The 19,055-nt window shown below is 42.5% G+C and overlaps 1 protein-coding gene and 1 long non-coding RNA gene across 2 annotated transcripts; one reads left to right on the forward strand and one right to left on the reverse strand.

Moving 5' to 3' along the window:
• Positions 1–211: 211 nt before the first annotated feature.
• On the reverse strand, positions 212–14,212 carry LOC129862735 (L-amino-acid oxidase-like). The gene is made up of 8 exons (XM_055934651.1): positions 6,736–14,212; positions 6,066–6,274; positions 5,821–5,933; positions 5,163–5,364; positions 4,953–5,021; positions 2,983–3,119; positions 2,339–2,636; positions 212–2,040 (listed from the first exon to the last, which is right to left on the reverse strand). Exons 1-8 carry the CDS (start codon positions 6,764–6,766, stop codon positions 1,564–1,566), a joined length of 1,536 nt encoding a protein of 511 aa, XP_055790626.1. The 5' UTR covers positions 6,767–14,212; the 3' UTR covers positions 212–1,563.
• Positions 8,640–18,852, forward strand: LOC129862738 (uncharacterized). Its single transcript, XR_008760820.1, has 2 exons — positions 8,640–8,729; positions 14,204–18,852. It is a non-coding gene; the product is annotated as an uncharacterized LOC129862738 (long non-coding RNA).
• Positions 18,853–19,055: the final 203 nt, after the last annotated feature.

Genomic DNA, 19,055 nt, shown 5'->3' on the forward strand with positions numbered 1-19,055 from the left:
TAAAAGGTTTTAAAAACAACCCAACGCTGAGTAAATAGTGGACAGAACACAATTTGGGTTAATTTGACCCAACCATTTGGGTCACTAAGTTAGGTTGTTTTCTTTGAAGTCTGGAGGCATGGCTTAGTACGGGAGTAGTGTCTGTTTCTATTTCTGTCCAGACTGTTCAAGTAATTGTCATGATCAACAACAATTTGGTTCTCCCATTGGATTTGTTAAAAGTTTTATTTTGAAGGCAACAATAGTTACAACTAGTAAATGTACTGATCATAACATAATCATTGATATGTAATTACAATTATGTACAGAGCATTCAGGAAGTATTCAGACCCCTTGACTTTTTACACATTTTGTTACGTTACAGACTTGGATTAAATTGTTTTTTCCCCCTCATCAATCTTCACACAATACTCCATAATGGCAAAACAAAAACAGGTTTTTAGACATTTTTGCAACTTTATAAAAACTGTAAACTGAAATATGACATTTACACGTTTATTTGAAGAGTTTCTCCAATTCTTTTCTGCGGATCCTCTCAAGATCGGTCAGGTTGGATGGGGAGCATCACAGCAGAGCTATTTTCAGGTCTCTCCAGAGATGTTCAATGAAAATCAAAAGAAATCAGAAAATACAGCAGGAAAAAAATGGTAGACCTCCACAAGTCTGGTTCATCATTGGGAGCAATGGCCTCTCGTCTGATGAAACAAAAATTGAACTGTTTGGCCATAATGACCAAGGTTATATTTGGAGGAGAAAGGGGGAGGCTTGCAAGCCGAAGAACACCATCCCAACCGTGAAGCACAGGGGTGGCAGCATCATGGTGTGGGGGTGCTTTGGGACTGGTGCACTTCACAAAATAGATGGCATCAATGAAGGAAGGAAAATTATGTGGATATATTGAAGCAACATCTCAAGACATCAGTCAGGAAGTTAAAGCTTGGTCGCAAACGGGTCTTCCAAATGGACAATGACGCAAGCATACTTACAAAGTTGTGGCAAAATGGCTTAAGGACAACAAGTCAAGGTATTGGAGTGGCTATCACAAAGCCCTGACCTCAAGCCTATAGAAAATTTGAAGGGCAGAACTGAAAAAGCGTGTGCGAGCAAGGAGGCCTAAAAACCTGACTCAGTTACACCAGCTCTGTCAGGAGGAATGGGCCAAAATTCACCCAACTTATTGTGGGAAGCTTGTGGAAGGCTACTCGAAACGTTTGACCCAAGTTAAACAATTTAAAGGCAATGCTACCAAATACTAATTGAGTGTTTGTAAACTTCTGGCCCACTGGGAATGTGATGAAAGAAATAAAAGCTGAAATAAATCACTCTACACTATTATTCTGACATTTCACATTCTTAAAATAAAGTGGTGATCCTAACTGACCTAAGACAGGGAATTTTTACTCAGATTAAATGTCAGGAATTGTGAAAAACTGAGTTTAAATGTATTTGGCTAAGGTGTATGTAAACTTCTGACTTCAACTGTACGTGTTCTCTCTTCTCCAGAGTATACAGACATACGCTTCCACCGGTGGATTAGAGTATACACTGTACTGCACCCGTTCTCTACTCTCTGAGGTTATTGATATTTCTAGCTGCCCTTAGAGCAGACTTCATGGCCGTCTCTATCCAGGCATGAGGCAGGGCTGTGTGCTCCCCAGCAAAGTGGATCCTATTGTCGTTCCTGAACAGTTCTGAGGCGTAGTCTATATGTTGGTATGGGGTGAAGAGGGCAAACGCCCCAAGACTATAGGGATCCAGCGCCCACTTCTTCACCAGCCCTCCAACGCAGAGTGGCCGTATGCCCTCCCCGTGGATCTTGACAAGGTCCTCCAGCACCAGACCCTGCAGCTCGTCGTCATTCACCCCCTGAAAGAGGGTGGAGTCATCCGAGAAGGTATAGGAAGCCAAGAGGGCCCCGATGTCCGTGTTAGGGAATCTGTGGCTGGGGTAGTAGATGAAACGAGAGTGCATATCCGTGATGCTCCTCCCTCCATTGATGCCCTCCTTCTCCCAGAACCTCTCACTGAATATCAGGACCACCTTCATAATGATATCAACTTTATTAATAGCCCTTCTCATTCGAACAGTTTCAAATAACAGGATCAAACTATCCGAATGCACCGTGCGTAATACACCAATTCCTGTATTGGGGACCCAGAGGACTGCAAATGTTAATGCTAGCTCAGTAACCCCTGGTTCAACTAATCATTGAGCGTTTGATTAGGTGGATCAGGGGTGTTAGTGCTGGCAAGAACAAAAATGTGCAATCACCAAGGCCCCCCTCCAGACCTAGAATTGAGAAAACTTAAACTACACTATATTACACTGCAACTCTTACCTTGGTGGAGCTATCGTAGTGCAGCGAACGCAGCGCCTCCATCTTGTCTGCTGAGAGCGGGGGCTGGAAGTCGATGAAGAGAGTCGCCTTGGCGGTGGCTGTCACCAAGGCGTAGTCTACTGTCAGGTGGGTGAGGGAGGATGGTTTGTGCCAGAGATGGTGGTCTTGGTAGGACACGGTCACTTTATTGCTGGTCTGACTGATACGTTTCACCTTGGAATTTAGGTGGATGGTGCCCTTCAAGTCCTCGCAAATGGCATTGGGTAGTTTGTCAAACCCGCCTGTCACCTCAAAGTAGCTGAAAAAATAATAATAATCACACTGCTGTAAAGCTTGGGCATACAGGCTATACCGCACATGTGTAAATGTGTTGTAACCAAAGTGGTGAGGCAGTGGTGCCTAGTTTTATCTGAAAGAGCCGTTGTGAGTCCAGGCTTTTGTTCCAACCTAAAAGTAACATCTCTATACGCGTGTGTTAAATGATTTACAGTCTTCATTCAAGGCGTAGCTGCATCAGGTTTGCTATTGTGGTTGGAACGAAAGCATAGACCCACACGACCCTCTGCAGAAATAATTGAACTCCACCAAGTAGGGCTCTCTATAATCAGATGATTGTGGTGTATATACAGAAGGGGCATTCTTACAAAGTCTCATCATTGATATCAGACTGATCATACAGTGCCTCTGTGAGTGCAGTGTAGAATAAACTGTTCTCATTCAGAATATCCCCAATCATCCGCAAAGCACCACGACTCAGATTGGCCTCCTTCACAAGATACTCCTGTCAGAAACAAACCATTTGGACTTAACATTAGCTGTACTGTATATGTAGAATGGCTGGATGAAAGGGTCTACGTTCAAAGGCATACAGTTGAAGTCGAAAGTTTACATACACTTAGGTTGGAGTCATTAAAACTCGTTTTTCAACCACTCCACAAATTTCTTGATAACAAACTATAGTTTTGGCAAGTCGGTTAGGACATCTACCTTGTGCATGACAAGTAATGTTTCCAACAATTGTTTACAGACAGATTATTTGACTTATAATTCACTGTATCACAATCCAATGAAGTCAGAAGTTTACGTACACTAAGTTGACTGTGCCTTTAAACAGCTTGGAAAATTCCAGAAAATGTTCTTCTGATAAGCCTAATTGACATAATTTGAGTCAACTGGAGGTGTACCTGAGGATGTACTTCAAGGCCTACTTTCAAACTCAGTGCCTCTTTGCTTGACATCATGGGAAAATCAAAAGAAATCAGCCAAGACCTCAGAAAAAAGATTGTAGACCTCCACAAGTCTGGTTCATCCTTGGGAGAAATGTCCAAACGCCTGAAGGTACCACGTTCATCTGTACAAACAATAGTATGCAAGTATAAACACCATGGGACCACGCAGCCGTCATACCGCTCAGGAAGGAGACACGTTCTGTCTCCTAGAGATGAACGTACTTTAGTGCGAAAAGTGCAAATCAATCCCAGAACAACAGCAAAGGACCTTGTGAAGATTCTGGAGTAAACAGGTACAAAAGTATCTATATCCACAGTAAAACGAGTCCTATATCGACATAACCTGAAAGGCCGCTCAGCAAGGAAGAAGCCACTGCTCCAAAATCGCCATAAAAAAGCCAGATTACGATTTGTAACTGCACATGGGGACAAAGATCGTAATTTTGGAGAAATATCCTCTGGTCTGATGAAACAAAAATAGAACTGTTTGGCCATAATGACCATTGTTATGTTTGGAGAAGAAAGGGGGAAGCTTGCAAGCCGAAGAACACCATCCCAACCGTGAAGCACAGGGGTGGCAGCATCATGTAGTGGAGGTGCTTTGCTCCAGGAGGGACTGGTGCACTTCACAAAATAGATGGCATCAATGGAGGAAGGAAAAGTATGTAGATATATTGAAGCAACATCTCAACACATCAGTCAGGAAGTTACAACTTGGTTGCAAATGGGTCTTCCAAATGGACAATGACCCCAAGCATACTTCCAAAGTTGTGGCAAAATGGCTTAAGGACAACAAAGTCAAGGTATTGGAGTGGCCATCACAAAGCCCTGACCTCAATCCGATAGAAGATTTGTGAGCAGAACTGAAGAAGCATGTGCGAGCAAGGAGGCCTACAAACCTGACTCAGTTACACCAGCTCTGTCAGGAGGAATGGGCCAAAGCTTGTGGAAGGCTACCCGAAATGTTTGACCCAAGTTAAACAATTTAAAGGCAATGCTACCAAATACTAATTGAGTGTATGTAATTTTCTGACCCACTGGGAATGTGATGAAAGAAATAAAAGCTGAAATAAATCATTCTCTCTACTATTATTCTGACATTTCACATTCTTAAAATAAAGTGGTGATCCTGACCTAAGACATGGAAATTGAAAAACTGAGTTTAAATGTATTTAGCTAAGGTGTATGTAAACTTCCGACTTCAACTGTATATGCAAAATGTATACATAATGTTGTAATAATGTTACAATCAATATCAACCCATCACATTCTCATGTACTCAAAGCAGCTGCTGTATCTTGTCTGGTGTCATGACTCAAAATGGATTGTCTCAAAGAAGCCAACCATGTACAGTAGGACTACAAGTAAGATGTTTCTTTCTTTACCTTTACAGAGAACATGTCATATTTGTCCAGCATGGCACGGCAGCCATTGTTCTTCACATAATCTCTTATCTGCAACAAATCATGTATAGCTCATGTATTTGTCATCCACATTTTGTGATAAGATGTCACCACAACTGTTCAGGAGAATCGAAAATAGTTTACTGTATTGGACCCTAAAACTCTATTTGATTCCACTGCATCTGCACCAACCTTCTGCAGAGACAAGTCGAAGAGCTGATCAGCTGACTTCCCTCTCTCATCTTCATTCAAGGGATAGTTGAGGACGTCTGGGTCCCCTTTCACCTGATAGTTTTTGTGCAGCAACCCATTCACCAAATAGTAGGTATTAATGTCATCCTCAATGAATGGGTTCAGACTAAGGCCTGCATTGTTTGCAATCTTCAAGAGAATTCTATGGAGTGAGATATCTTATGGTTAACATTGAAATGTTGATGGGAAAAGTGAGCACATGCTGTCATTCCCCATGCAAATCATTTTTGATAAGATACTTGACTTTTTTGCAATAATAAACAGTAAGAGATATTGTGATACCTTTGTATTGTGGCGTATAGAACTGAATGTCTGACTTCATTCAAGATCATTCTGAACTGCTTTATTTCCTGTTTTTACAACTCTGAATCTCTCACGTCTACATAAGCGTCTACTACTAGAACTACCCCATGACCAACATTGCAACACTCTGACTCATATCTATCATATGGTGTTGGGGTCAAGAGCAAGAAAAGTGATTCAGAAAATCCCCATGGAAAACAACACGATTTCAATTCACTTCATGAAACCATTTGAATTCAAATTCAATTGACCCTAACCCTGCAATGATAAGTCAAGGATAACAGGCCATACTCACGTATGGAAGTTAGGGATCCTCATGGCACCAAGTTCTGCGTACCAGTGCGCTCCCTTAGGTCTGTACGTCTCTACCCGTCCACCAATACGATTGCTTGACTCTATTATGGTTACCTGGTGGTCCAATAAAAGTCATTAAAGTGATCATGTACTGCACATGCACTATTTGTAATAGGTGTTATACTGACACAGAAGTGTGACATTCACATTGTGTTTAGCTACTGTTCAGTGAATCTGGGTGACTACCTTGTGTCCTGCCTCCTCCAAAAACTTTGCTGCCGTCAGGCCAGCCATGCCAGCCCCAATGATGGCAATATGATGAGATGTGTTGGTGTGGGGGAGACCCTTGTCCACTATTCTAAGTAGCTCGTTGTAGTCTGAGTCTTGTAGGCAATCAGATAGAGGGTCCTTTCCATTCACACTGGAAACTATGACCCCAACTATGGCTAGAGAGACTCGGGGAGGCCAGAAATAGTTCATGGAAATCAAATAAATAACAAATAAGAGATCAATTATCAGTAATTGCAAGAATGTAAATGGCAACAATGAACAGCACAATAATAGAAATCAAAATAATTTGTGCATATTTGTGCATATTAGTCCTTTTTGCAGAATGTAACAACATCCCTTTCTTTACTTCTCAACAATGTGGAAATACCAAACAAAGTTACTGGTTCACATTGAATGGTGAAGTTACTGGTTCACATTGCTTGCATTAATCAATCTAAGATAAATCAGTCTCTTATGTGGCATTTGACAGCATGCTCAGCTATACATTTTGAATGTGTAGGCTAAGTTGAGTGCACATTGAAGACCATAATAAACTATGACTAATCTATGAATCAAGCTGTCATCATAGGCTATGAGAACATAATCATGTTTAGAAGAAAAGGGATATTATCAATCAAATACTTACAGAATTTACACAGAGCCAAGTAGGCGATCATCCTCACTCCAAAGCCCAATTACTTCCAAAAGTAAATTATAGCAAAACTAAACCTATTTTCTTCTGATAAAGTTGTACGCTGGTGTTATTTTTGAGTCTCTAACCGCTCACCTTACCTGAGAAAGAAAATAGTTTTCTGTTTCATTTGTTTTATAAGTAAATTGAACTGCATTGTGTTCATGTGTCTATCAGAATGATGTGTACTCACCCTGTTCTTCTGTCAAATGGCAATAAGCTGACGACTTGTCTTTTTATAAGGATGTATCAGGAAATCAAGAGTCAGAAAGATTGCATCATATTAATTCCTTATTTCCGTGAATTGTATAACTGGACAACAAAGTGTTTGATATGGCAGATAATTCATGTTTTGAGTTAGCCTGGTGGTGTTGTATAGACATTAAAGGGGCAATCAATCCACAAAGCTGCATAAAATATAGTTTGTTGTCTCACCTTTGTGTGACAAATAGCACTCAATGGAAGCAACAGTGCTTCACTGCTATGCTCTTTGTCCCCCTAAAAAAATCTGAACACGGAGCTCTCTTTTAAATGACAGGTCTGGATGATGTCGTGAATCAGCCTGGTCAATATGACATGATGACCCCTCCAGTCTCCCGAGAGGACTCTGGCAACACTGAAACCAGGAAGATTAAGAAGAAGCGGAAGGAGGACAGGAAGGAAGAAGACCCAACCATAAGCAGCTAGAGAACAGCTTGACCCAGTTAAAGGCAGGGAGGAAGTGACTGGTGTGGGTAGACTGTATGCAGATGCTCCTCTGCTGGAGAACGGAGGTTCATCTAATATAGCAACACCCCGTTAAACTCAAGCCCTGGGTTATAGCTGCCGGATGGCATGTGGGCCTTGAAACGGATGACACCACGGATTGTTCTCATGTATGAAGGAAACAATGTGTTAACCTATCTGCGTAGACACCACGTGTAAAAGGAGGCAAAGTGTTATGTAACTTATTTTTATACATATTTCTTATTTAACCTTTCTTTAGCTAGGCAAGTCAGTTAAGAACACATTCTTATCTACAATGACGGCCTACACCAAACGATGCTAGGCCAATTGTGCGTCACCCTGTGGAACTCTCAATCACAGCCGGTTGTGATACAGCCTGGATTTGAAACGCCTCAAGCACTGATATGCAGTGTCTTAGACCGCTGTGCCACTCGGTTTAAACTTTGCTTAAACATCACGTGTGAGAGGGAGGATGTGATGTGTGGCTGTAGTCAAGAGAGGCCTCGGCTTGGTAAAAATGTATAAATGTCAATGTAAAAGATAGGGGAAGGGAAGATTCTAGGACTGACAGAGCAGGAGCTGATTGCTGTATTATAAGTGTGAAGACTTTGAGGCAAGGTAAGCACAGAGCTTCATTACTATTGTTAAAGCAACTGTAGAGTGTAATTGCTATTAAAAATGATCTATTAAATCCATCAGTTGCGAAGCTGAGGAACAAAAAAAGGAAGTGTTACTGGTTTTCATTAACTATTTAGTGGAAGTGGAAATTCATCCAAAAACACGATCTTTGTCCCCATGTGCAGTTGCAAACCGTAGTCTGGCTTTTTTTAGTCTGGCTTCTTCCTTGCTGAGCCGCCTTTCAGGTTATGTTGATATAGGACTCATTTTACTGTGGATATAAATAATTTTGTACCTGTTTCCTTCAGCATCTTCACAAGGTCCTTTGCTGTTGGTCTGGGATTGATTTGCACTTTTCGCACCAAAGTACGTTCATCTCTAAGAGACAGAACGCGTTTCCTTCCTAAGCGTTATGACGGCTGTGTGGTCCCATGGTGTTTATACTTGCATACTATTGTTTTGTTATAGATAAACGTGGTACCTTCAGGCGTTTGGAAATTGATTCCAAGGATGAACCAGACTTGTGGAGGTCTACAATCATTTTTTCTGAGGTCTTGGCTGATTTATTTTGGTTTTCCCATGATGTCAAGCAAAGAAGAAAACAGGTACACCTCCAATTTACTCAAATTATATCAATTAGCCTATCAGAAGCTTCTAAAGCCATCATTTTCTGGAATTTTCCAAGCAGTTTAAAGGCACAGTCAACTTAGTGTATGTAAACCTCTGACCCACTGGAATTGTGATACAGTGAATTCTAAGTGAAATAATCTGTCTGTTGGAAGAATTACTTGTGTCATGCACAAAGTAGATGTCCTAACCGACTTGCCAAAACTATAGTTTGTTAACAAGAAATTTGTGGAGTGGTTGAAAAAATGAGTTTTAATGACTCCAACCTAAGTGTATTTAAACTTCTAACTTCAACTGTACCTGGCACTAGATAAAGCAACTTAAAGTAATTTGTTGTGGAAAGAAACCTCTTAATCTTAGGAAAGATAATTGGAACCTGGAATGAGCGCCAACTAAATTTGCCCAGAAAGAGGCAGGCAAAATAAAAACCCACACCAAACTTAAAGAAGCAAACCAAAAAGTGGTGCAAAACAAAATAATGTTTTAGGAGAAATCAAATAGGGAGTGCAAACTAAAGGTGTTGAGTGCAAACATCTCTCAAGACAACTGGAGCACTAGGCCAGCCACTCTTTAATAGCACCTAGCATTATTGCGGTGTCAACGTCGACTCCATTGGTGCCCTCAGAACCAGAATGGCGCATACGCTGGTTACAGCTGTACAAAAATGGGGTAAAGAGGAACAGATGGAACCTGGGTGAATTGGTTCAGAGCCAGCAGGGTTGGCCCTCTACCACAACCTCCCTCTTACCAAAAATCTGGGTCTCATGGACACCCTTCGGCATCCACCCTAAACAAAATAGGAAGGGAAGAAAGTGGACCCGTCCAGAGATATAGAACAAACACCTCAACCAAGGCGGAAAATGGAAATGAGCAGGAGTGACACAGCCGTGAGGGGCCAAAGCCACAGAGAACTGGGATCTTGAAGGGGGAAACCGCAAAAGAGAAGGGGAAGCGAAAGGAGACATGTCTGCTCCTCAATTACATCCCGGCCGAATCATGCAGGAGGTTTAGCACAAGAAATTTGCTATTGGGAGGACCTTGACTGGAGGCCGAAAGACAAGCCCAGATTGCAGTAAAGGGACCAGCAAAGGATATACATTTTTTTAAATAATTAATGGAAGTAATCTGACCAAAAGCACCCCCTCAGGAGAGGTTAGGAAGTATGTGGAACATGCAGTGGTACCAGAGAATAAAAATCTCACAAGATTTCCTAGGAGAAATCCAGGAAACGGCGGTAAGGGGAAACGTTGGTAAGGGTCCTGGAGACCTGTCATAAGGCAGGCAAATCCTCGGTGCTGGGATATTCGGAGCCACCACAGAGGAATCTGCACAAGCCACAATAGAACTGAAATGGTACTTGGAAAGGTACTGTAATGAGCCCTCAGGGTTGAGACACATAATGATAGTGGCCTATTCCCAAGGTGACTATCAATGGAGAATTTGAATGAATGCATATTATCAAGGTTTGGGGGTGGACAGACCATGTGGGACCACATATATCGGAATGAGATAGCCACCCAGGTACGGGATGGTGGCCCCTAGACCTATGGTCAGGCCAGGGGTCCAGTCCAAGTGTACACTCCATGACACCAACAGGCCAGTGTGGCTTATTAAGCAAATAATAACGACCCTGAGGATGATAGGGATGATAACAATAACAGGAGGGACAGAACCCCTAAACGAGCTAGTAGAAAGTAGAAAACATGCACTTAACAATACTATAAATGCTATGTTCCTAGAACAGAAGAGACCATTATTACCCCTCCTAGATCATTATTACCCCTCCTAGATCATTATTACCCCTCCTAGATCATGGATCGATAAGATGGTTGAAGGAACTTGTGTCACAGGGTTCCATTATGGTGATTAATTTTGCCAGCCACCCCTTCTCAGAGCATTTGATGACTCTCGCCCTTAAAACGTCCATAATGGAGGTGGCACGTGAAGCCATGTTGCAGGAGCCTAGAAGAAAGATGAGAAAATAATTACAAGTGGAAAGTACAAAGAAAAGGAGAGTTAAGAATTTCAGAGGCTGAAGACTGAGATGACTCTAGCTCTGAGACATTAAACAGCAAGAGCTGCTGGGACCCAGTGCGTCCTCGAGAGGACACACTGGCAGTTTTGATCTGAGCTCTGACAGACCGCTACAGGAAGCTGGGTTACCACAACCACAAGCAATACCCATGAGAACCTTGTTTCTGTCTGATGTGCTGTGAGAACTCAAAATATTATAGACAGTGTTGCCTAAAAGATATAGACTACCTACAGTATCTAGAGTTAAACATTTACTAGACACGCATGGCTTCTCTGAAGAGCCCCAACAGTTGTGATAACTTCAAACTGCAGTATTTGAAGGCCTGTTAAAAACTAAATATAAGCACATAAAAAATGTGAGAATAATAACTGATAGTGACTTCTGCCATAGAGCCCTAAAATAAGACCTAGGGATCCGGGAACAAAATGGCTATGAAGGAGCTAAAGGAAAGCAGATAGCTAACCAAGGTGTATGGGCAAAAATAGCTGAATTGCTAATGCATTTGCAACATGAAATAATACACTAGCAAGCACATGTGAAAGAAGGAGAGTACTGGCAGAGAATGAGGAAGTAGACTCTATTGCTCAGATGGGGAGTGTAATAGTGGAAGGGGAAGAAGCTGGAAAACAATTCCTAATGGGAGAGCTCCCTGGGGAGGCTGAGCGAGAGCTGATGTCTGGGGTCCATATGGGTTTAAACACCAAGGGATAAAACGAACTAGGGAAAAGTTTGTTTTATGGTCCAGAAGAGCCTTACCGCTACCAGAGTTATAGTAGCGGAGGACGGCATGACTAGCACGGTGCCGGAAGGTCTGAAGTGGCGCCAAGATGTAGTAGGAGAGTGTGCCACCCTCCTGTTGTCTGGCAGTGTCGTGGGACGGAAAGGCCAAGAAAGATACCGGGCGGAGAACCATGTTATTAGATGGAATAACATCAGGACCAGTTAAAGTGGGGAATATATTGTTTTGCTACCATTGCCGAGTTAACCTACTCCCTAAGCTGAAGATAGTTGTGGAGTGAAAAATAAGGGTGATGAAGTAACAATGCCCACTGACTGTTTCTGTAAGTGGGATGGTGCCCAGCTGTCCAAGTGTGGAAAAGGCCCCAAAGAAGGAGGCCAAAGATTCTATGAAAAGGGTGAGGATGGTGAAGGAGGAAATGCTGGGCGTGGTGGGGAGCCGTCCAGGAAGCGCTCGTTCGTGTTTAGACTAATAACATTCTCGTCCTCTAAAGTGTAAGTATTGTTACCGCTGGAGCATGGGCATGCTGTTTTTAGTACTACTGTTGGTGTCTTTGTACTTGATTGGAGAGCCAGGCTGGGAACAAACACATGTTAGAGTAGGGATAAAGAAAACGGAAAGATTGAACAAAAAACTGCCCGCATTCCAGTGTTTAAGACTCGTGCACTCCCGATACTACGTGAATGGGCACAGGGTATGATCTCTACTAAAGGTGGTTTGATATTTAAGCACTGGAAAGTCAGCAGAAAATGAGAAAAGCTTTTTAAAGGATATAGGAAAAGAGATAAATGAGACTTGAGCCGGGTGCTCACAGAGGTTAGTGAATCGGAAGGTTGACGGCCACTTGAATGATGAGGTTGGCTACAGAGTCTTGGACGTAAACTGGGACCGCAAGAATTTTACTGGGTCACACTGCAGTGGACCGAGTTAGAAGATAAGGCCATACAAGTGGACGATTAAAAGGGAAAGGGAACATTAAGGCTATACACACATTGATGTGTTCAATACCTTAAAGGGGATCCGGGCACGCCTTTATGGGAAAATGAGTGTGTAGAAACAGCAAACCAAGGACTGGAAGAATGTAATGTAAACACACTCTGGTCAAGTCTGTTCTGGGGTAATTTAAATTCGACATGCCCAGGGATAGAAAGAATTGTTAACGCTGAGGGGACAGGAAGCAATTATCCTAAAGGAACATCACGACTAAAATGCAGACTAAAAAAGACCCTGCAATGTATAAATATTATGAGAAGTGTGTTAACGCGATATTGAATATGGATAAAAGGTCTGTGGGTAGATGGGGGACCATGCCCCCAGAGGGGTGTTTGGCCCCAATTACTGTAACCAGTCACCCTACGGGAGGGGGTAATTATCCAGGCTGTCGCGGCATAATGGGGTTGGGAGTAGATAGTGAGATTAATAAGACTCTGGGTGTGGAAAAGACCTGTTACTTTACACCTACTCCATCCAAACACACCCGTAGAAGAATGGGGGAAAGTGAAAGAGAAATATGGGTACAACACCAGCCTAGTCCTAGGGACTTGGAGGGGGTTAATTGTGTGAATAAAACAATGGCAGAAGCTCTGGAGGGAAGGGACTTCACCATGGATTTGAATTGAATTAGACTTTGGTTCACTTTTTGAGTTGACTGGAATTTAAATGGAATTGACCGCAACTCTGGTAGATATTTTTTTTATTATCATGATATTAAAGCAATTTCCTTACTCCAAGCTGGACTGTTTTTTATGTTTCCAGGATGTGCTCAGGAGGGTTAAAATGGCATATCGACACATAGAATAGATCATTAATTTACCATACACTCTGGTCACAAACCATTTAAAATGACAGACGTAGGCCTAATGATGGAAATGGTTCAAAATATTACAGAATTAAAACTGAAACACTGCATTTGAGAAGTCAGTTGTTCACACATCCTGGTCTCCCCTGTGCATGCCACAGCCACACCACCTCCCATGACCACCGCTCTGGGGTGAAGTTTCCTCAAGCCACAGATGTATAGTGGTTCCTCAATTAAAAGTTTTGAGCTTATGCTGCGTCAGTTTCTGGTAAATGATGTCATTCTGTTATTGCGCCACACTTTCACGAGGAGTTAGAACGCTGATAATGCATTTGGTTTATCTCCCTATAAAAGTAGAAAGAACATATTCTAAATGACAAACTGGCTTCATTTACCAGTGTGAAAGAGTGATAGCCCCTCTATAGGAATTGAATATCTGAAACATGGAGTCCTTCTTCGCTGATGAGAAGAAGAAACTGAATGAAAGAGATTCCAGTGAGGTTAGGGAGGCGAAAAGGTTGTCCATATTTTCAAGACCTGAGCTACTTAAATGTATTTATTTAATTTATGAAATGTACTAGTTTATTTAGGCAATTTAATATATTTGTTTACGTTTGACATACTTAGTAGGCTATTTTGCAACATATATCTAGATTTGTCATCATAAAGCTGAGTGACTCACTCATTCGTGGCTTAGGATCAAAGTTAATAAGCACCAACATTCTGACAATCTTTAATAAATAAATGTTTTGACCAAGTTAATCTGCTCATGTGTATGTGTATATGTTCAATTATTTTTGACATTGTGGTTAAAATGAATGTTAACGGAATACATGAAATAAATGCTATTCATAACGAATAATCAGATGCTTATTTGCAGCGTGTCAGAAGACTGGACAAGATGGACAGACTGACATTTCCCTGTTGATGGAACACTGAGCACAGAACAACTGGAGTCTGTGAGGCCAATTTGAAAGTAAAGAAAGAAAACAAGAACATTTAAGTGAAGTGGGACAATTTCAGAGAGTGGGAGGGAGAAGCAGAAAAATGCAAAAGATAAAGCTGTAAGAAGATTGATGGTAAAGCAAGTAGAACCGGAGAAGAAAGAGGAAGAAGAAGCCTGACTGGCCTTTCTGAGAGGGGAACCCATTCATGGGGCTCCCCTTGTATCTGCCACTGCCAAATTCTCCACCAGCAGACCTGAGATGGTGGCTTCCCACCCCCTCATAACCCATTTGGGGTTGGGCCTGTGCCAGGTGGAGGAGCCGTGGAGGAGCCATGGGACAACAACGAAGGAAAAGCAGAAAAGACCAGCAGAAGGATAGAAAGAAAACCTCCTCAAGAAGCTTGAGGGAATGTTTCCAATAATACGCTACCCCAACCCCAATGGAGGTGGGATATTGGAAATGGAGAGAACGTGGGATGTTGACAAAATAAAAGCAATAGTGGGTGATGTCATTGACCCAGCAAAAGATGCTGTGAGGTTTCAGGAAGAGGTAAAAGCAATCATCTCCATGTACAACCCCACCACCAGAGGAATTGAAGAGATACTTCGCCGCTGCTTGACATTTAAATGGAATGACTATAAACATGTGGGACCGCGATGTACTAGTGGCTGATCGCGGTGACCAGTTGGTTGCAGTTTTTACCGCTATAAAGGTTGGGGGGGGGAAACGCACAGACTGGCAGAAAATCCATTCCACCAAACAGGGAACTGATGAAAAAATGAGTGACTACATGGAAAGAATGGAGACAGTCTTCCTCCAACATTTAGGCCTGACCAAGACTCCTACAGCAGCCTATTGTGTCATGCTGTGGTGACAGGCCTGACACAAGATCTGAAAACAGCTGTAACTCCAACTTGTATTGCATGGGGGAAAAACCCACTGTCTGGCATAAAGCCATCTATAACCTATTCAGAAAGACAATTGAAGGAAAATGAAACTAAGGACAGAAATACACTGAAGAAGGGACAGCTGATGTGCTACTCTGGAGGAGGAAAAGGACATAGAGAAAATGGTGGCAACCATGGAAACCTAAGAGGTAGTGGAAGAGGTAGAAGCAGAGGGACCCCTGCTGGAGCTGACGGAGGGAGACTAGAGTTGCTACAAATTTAGGAAGGTAGGGCATCTTTCAAGACACTGTCCTGGAGAAGCCCAAGGAGAGTGGATGTCCCCACCTGTGGGCGTGCAGGTGAACAACCCACTTGGAAGAGGTGGATGAGGGGCCTATCAATCATAGGATGAGGTGGAAACAGAAGAAGAAACTAATGAAAAAAATGATGAAGAACCAGAAGAAACCTGTCAAATGCTAAAAAAGACCACCGTGTCAACCCAAAACCCACTTGATATTGATATTTTAGTTAATAAACATACAATTACATTTTTGGTGGACACTGGGGCTGCGGTCTCATTGTTGAAAATGTCTGCCCTGTCTGTATCGCCCTCAAAGAAAACAATGCACACAGTTGGAGTGTCTGGAATTCCCTCTGAAGAATCTTTGACCTTTCCACTGGACGTGGAGTGGGGAGAGGGCAAATGGAGACACCGATTCCTATACTCATCTGCCTGCCCAGTAAATGTCTTACGAAGAGATTTGATGTGTAAAATGAATTCATCTGTTGCCTGTACTGAAGAAGGATTGTCATTGGGATCAATAGAAAATGGAATCTTCCCGTGCCTGATGAACTATTACTATGAATAATCAACATGTTGGAGGGACAGCTAAGCTAGCAATCCCTCTCTTCCCCGTTGCATGCTAACTGGGAATTATCTGAACACCTACATTGTACTGCTGCTGTTCCCTCACGCAAAGAGGACCCTGAATACCAACAAAGATGGTCAAAACAGAAAGTTGAGATAACCATGAATGGGATATACAGAGGAGAAGACTTCGTAGCAGCTGGAGTGTTGTTGACGGACACTAACATGAGTTTGTATGACGTCCCTGGCTCTCTTCCCCATTGTAGCTTATCAAACGCTCCTGGAACACAATGGAAAGATGTGGGTGTTTGGATGAAGAAAGCGATGGAAGAAACTGATTGGGTGGCCTGGGAAGGGGAAGGAAAGTGGTCAGCTTCAACAGCAACTTTCGCCATACTGGGCTACTGCGATGACAATACCAAGAAAATAAACAATTCCCGTTGAAACCATGCCTGCGGTATTACAAGATAATTGACACATTGATTGGCTAAAGGATATACCTGATGAACTGTGGGCTAAATCAAAGACCGACGTTGGACGTATGAAAGGAGCTGCACCAGTTGTGGACGTTCCAAAAAGCACCCACAGACCTTACAAAGCTCAGTACCCTGTTAGCAAGGAAGCCGAAAGGGTATCATTCCCATTCATAGTGTGTTAGTTGAAAGAGGCACTCTGGTTCCCTGCCCGAATTCGCCATGCAACACACCAATTTTACCTGTTAGGAAACCATCTGGTGATTATCGTTTTGGGCAAGACTTTAGGATAGTAAACAATGCTGTACATGCAAGAGCACCTCTGGTGCCTAACACTGTTACCATTTTATCATAACCATCAGGGCAATCTGTTCCTCTCTAGAGCAGAAATGGTTACTAATCGTACATCTGGACAAAAAGAGTGTTGGGTGTGTGGGTTGGGGCCAGTTAAGGTAGGAGCAGGTTTACCACTTGTGGAAGTTCCCATATGGTAAATCTAACTACACAAATGCCACGTAACCCTGACCCCATGACGTTTTCTGCATTACACAACCACATAGGCCCACCGTCATTTGCTAGATAATACTTCACTCCCACCCATCTCAGTAGCAGGGGTGATGACAGCCCCTTGGTATATTAGAGGAGAAGGAGTTAATCATTTGGGTGAACGAGAATGTAATTGTACAATGTATTACAACGGGTCCAATACCTGTAAGTTAACTGTTAACAACGCCGACACTGGGGAACCTGGTAATGTTACTTATGGTATTTCAGTCTATAGTGTTATTATCCCTTTAAGAGGAGCCCCAGATGGCACCTATTGGTTGTGTGGGGAAATGGCTAACTATAGCCTGCCCCTGAACTGGGGAGGTAGTTGTACTGTTGGGTTTGTAGTGACAGCTATGAGAACCGTTCCAAACAATGATAAGAGTCTTAAGACTCTGTTTAGAGCCTACAAACCTCCTGGAATGAGAAGAGATAAGAGGTCTCTGGCTGACATCACTCAGACTCAGGCACCTGCCTCCTGGTTCTTTGGTGTATTTTTTCCAGGGTATGGAGTCACATGCGCACTAGACCAAATTCGTGATATCTCTAAACACATAGAAGAAATTGGCAATGCTACTCGAAATGCCCTGAAACAATTGAATGACGAACTGAAAGAATTGCGTAAATTGGCTCTGCAAAACAGAGAGGGTCTTGACTATCTTTTGGCAGGTCAAGGGTGCACTTGTGTAAGAATTGGAGATGAGTGTTGCACTTTTGTCCTGGATCGGTACTCTGTTACCGATCTTGCCGAATACATTGCCACTGTGGCTAAGAACAATTCCCGACAGCCAGAGTGGACTCTTGCAACTTGAAATCTCTGTTTGGATGTTGGGGATCCCAAATTGCCAAATGGGCTGCAGCGTTTGTTTTTTGCTTAGTCTATCTAATTGTATTAATAACATGTTGTAAGGCTATTTGTGCCTCCCTAGCTGATAAGATTTTGGCAGCCATCATGTTTAATGATCCTCAAGAGGATGATGAGACTGATGAGCTGCCGACTCTGGAAGAGCTTCCTTTTCCCCCTTTAGAAAAGGACGATGAGTGACAATTGAAAGTTATTTTTTGTTTGACATGTTTAGAAGGCCCTAGAGGGTTTGTTTTATGTTTTGACTAGTCTCTGGAACAGTTGGCGCAGAAAAAAATGTCACTGCAACCCGATTGTGATAAGACCTACGTAAACAATGGTTATACATTGAGAGATTTAGTCACCTCTGAGTGTGTGTGTATTTTAGATTGTAAAACCCAGAGTGAAGGGTTTGAAAGGATGAAGTGTCTGGTTTTCTGTGTTGATTTTGCTTACGTTAACATAACTATTTTGATTGAACCTCCTTTGATAGAAGCTATAATCTAATGCTTACCCTAAAATGGTACGATAATTATCAGAGTGCTAAGAGGGAATGTGAGGGAAACTGTCCCGTTTGCGTATCGAATCAATGCTACTTTTCTAATAACCAATTAGACGGCTTCGTGCAGGTGACTGACTGATCGTGTATGGAGGAATCCTCACCATCACTGATAAGCAACATGGCAGTGCGCCCAGAACATTGCTATGGAAACCGAGGTATCTCAGTTTGTAGGTCTTGGAGAGAGGAAGCCATGTGAGGTATTGGTCAGTCAAATGCAGGAGCCAACGTTAGTGATGACTAATGAATCATGTAAATCATGCAAATATGTCTGTGTAAGCAGTATATAAGAGAACTGAAGGGACCGCCCCCAGGGGTGTCCTGACAGACGTTCACTATGGTGCATCAAGTTCGTTGGAACCTCTCCAGTTAACTGTTAATAAAGAGTGATTCATTTAACATTGACAGGTGTCCCTGGGGTTGAATTTCTACCGCACAATAACTTCAAAAACAGTCCTTTCGTCACTGGATTTCTTCAAATTGCTGCGCAAGAAAAAGATGTCATCCACGGCGCCTGGTCGCAGCTGGCTTCTCTTGGAAATCACAGATCCATCTAACGGTGACGCTTTGTCCTTTGGAACCACACAATTACCAGGTGGACAGCAGGC

The sequence above is a fragment of the Salvelinus fontinalis genome, chromosome 9 (assembly GCF_029448725.1).
Source record: "Salvelinus fontinalis isolate EN_2023a chromosome 9, ASM2944872v1, whole genome shotgun sequence".
Classification (NCBI taxonomy): Eukaryota; Metazoa; Chordata; class Actinopteri; order Salmoniformes; family Salmonidae; genus Salvelinus; species Salvelinus fontinalis.

Coding starts and splice junctions, on each gene's coding strand:
- LOC129862735 (XM_055934651.1), bottom strand. CDS start 6,766: ATGATCGCCTACTTGGCTCTGTGTAAATTCT. Junction 5,022..5,162: donor TCGACTTGTCTCTGCAGAAG/GTTGGTGCAGAT, acceptor GATTTGTTGCAG/ATAAGAGATTATGTGAAGAA. Junction 2,041..2,338: donor ACTACGATAGCTCCACCAAG/GTAAGAGTTGCA, acceptor ATCATTATGAAG/GTGGTCCTGATATTCAGTGA.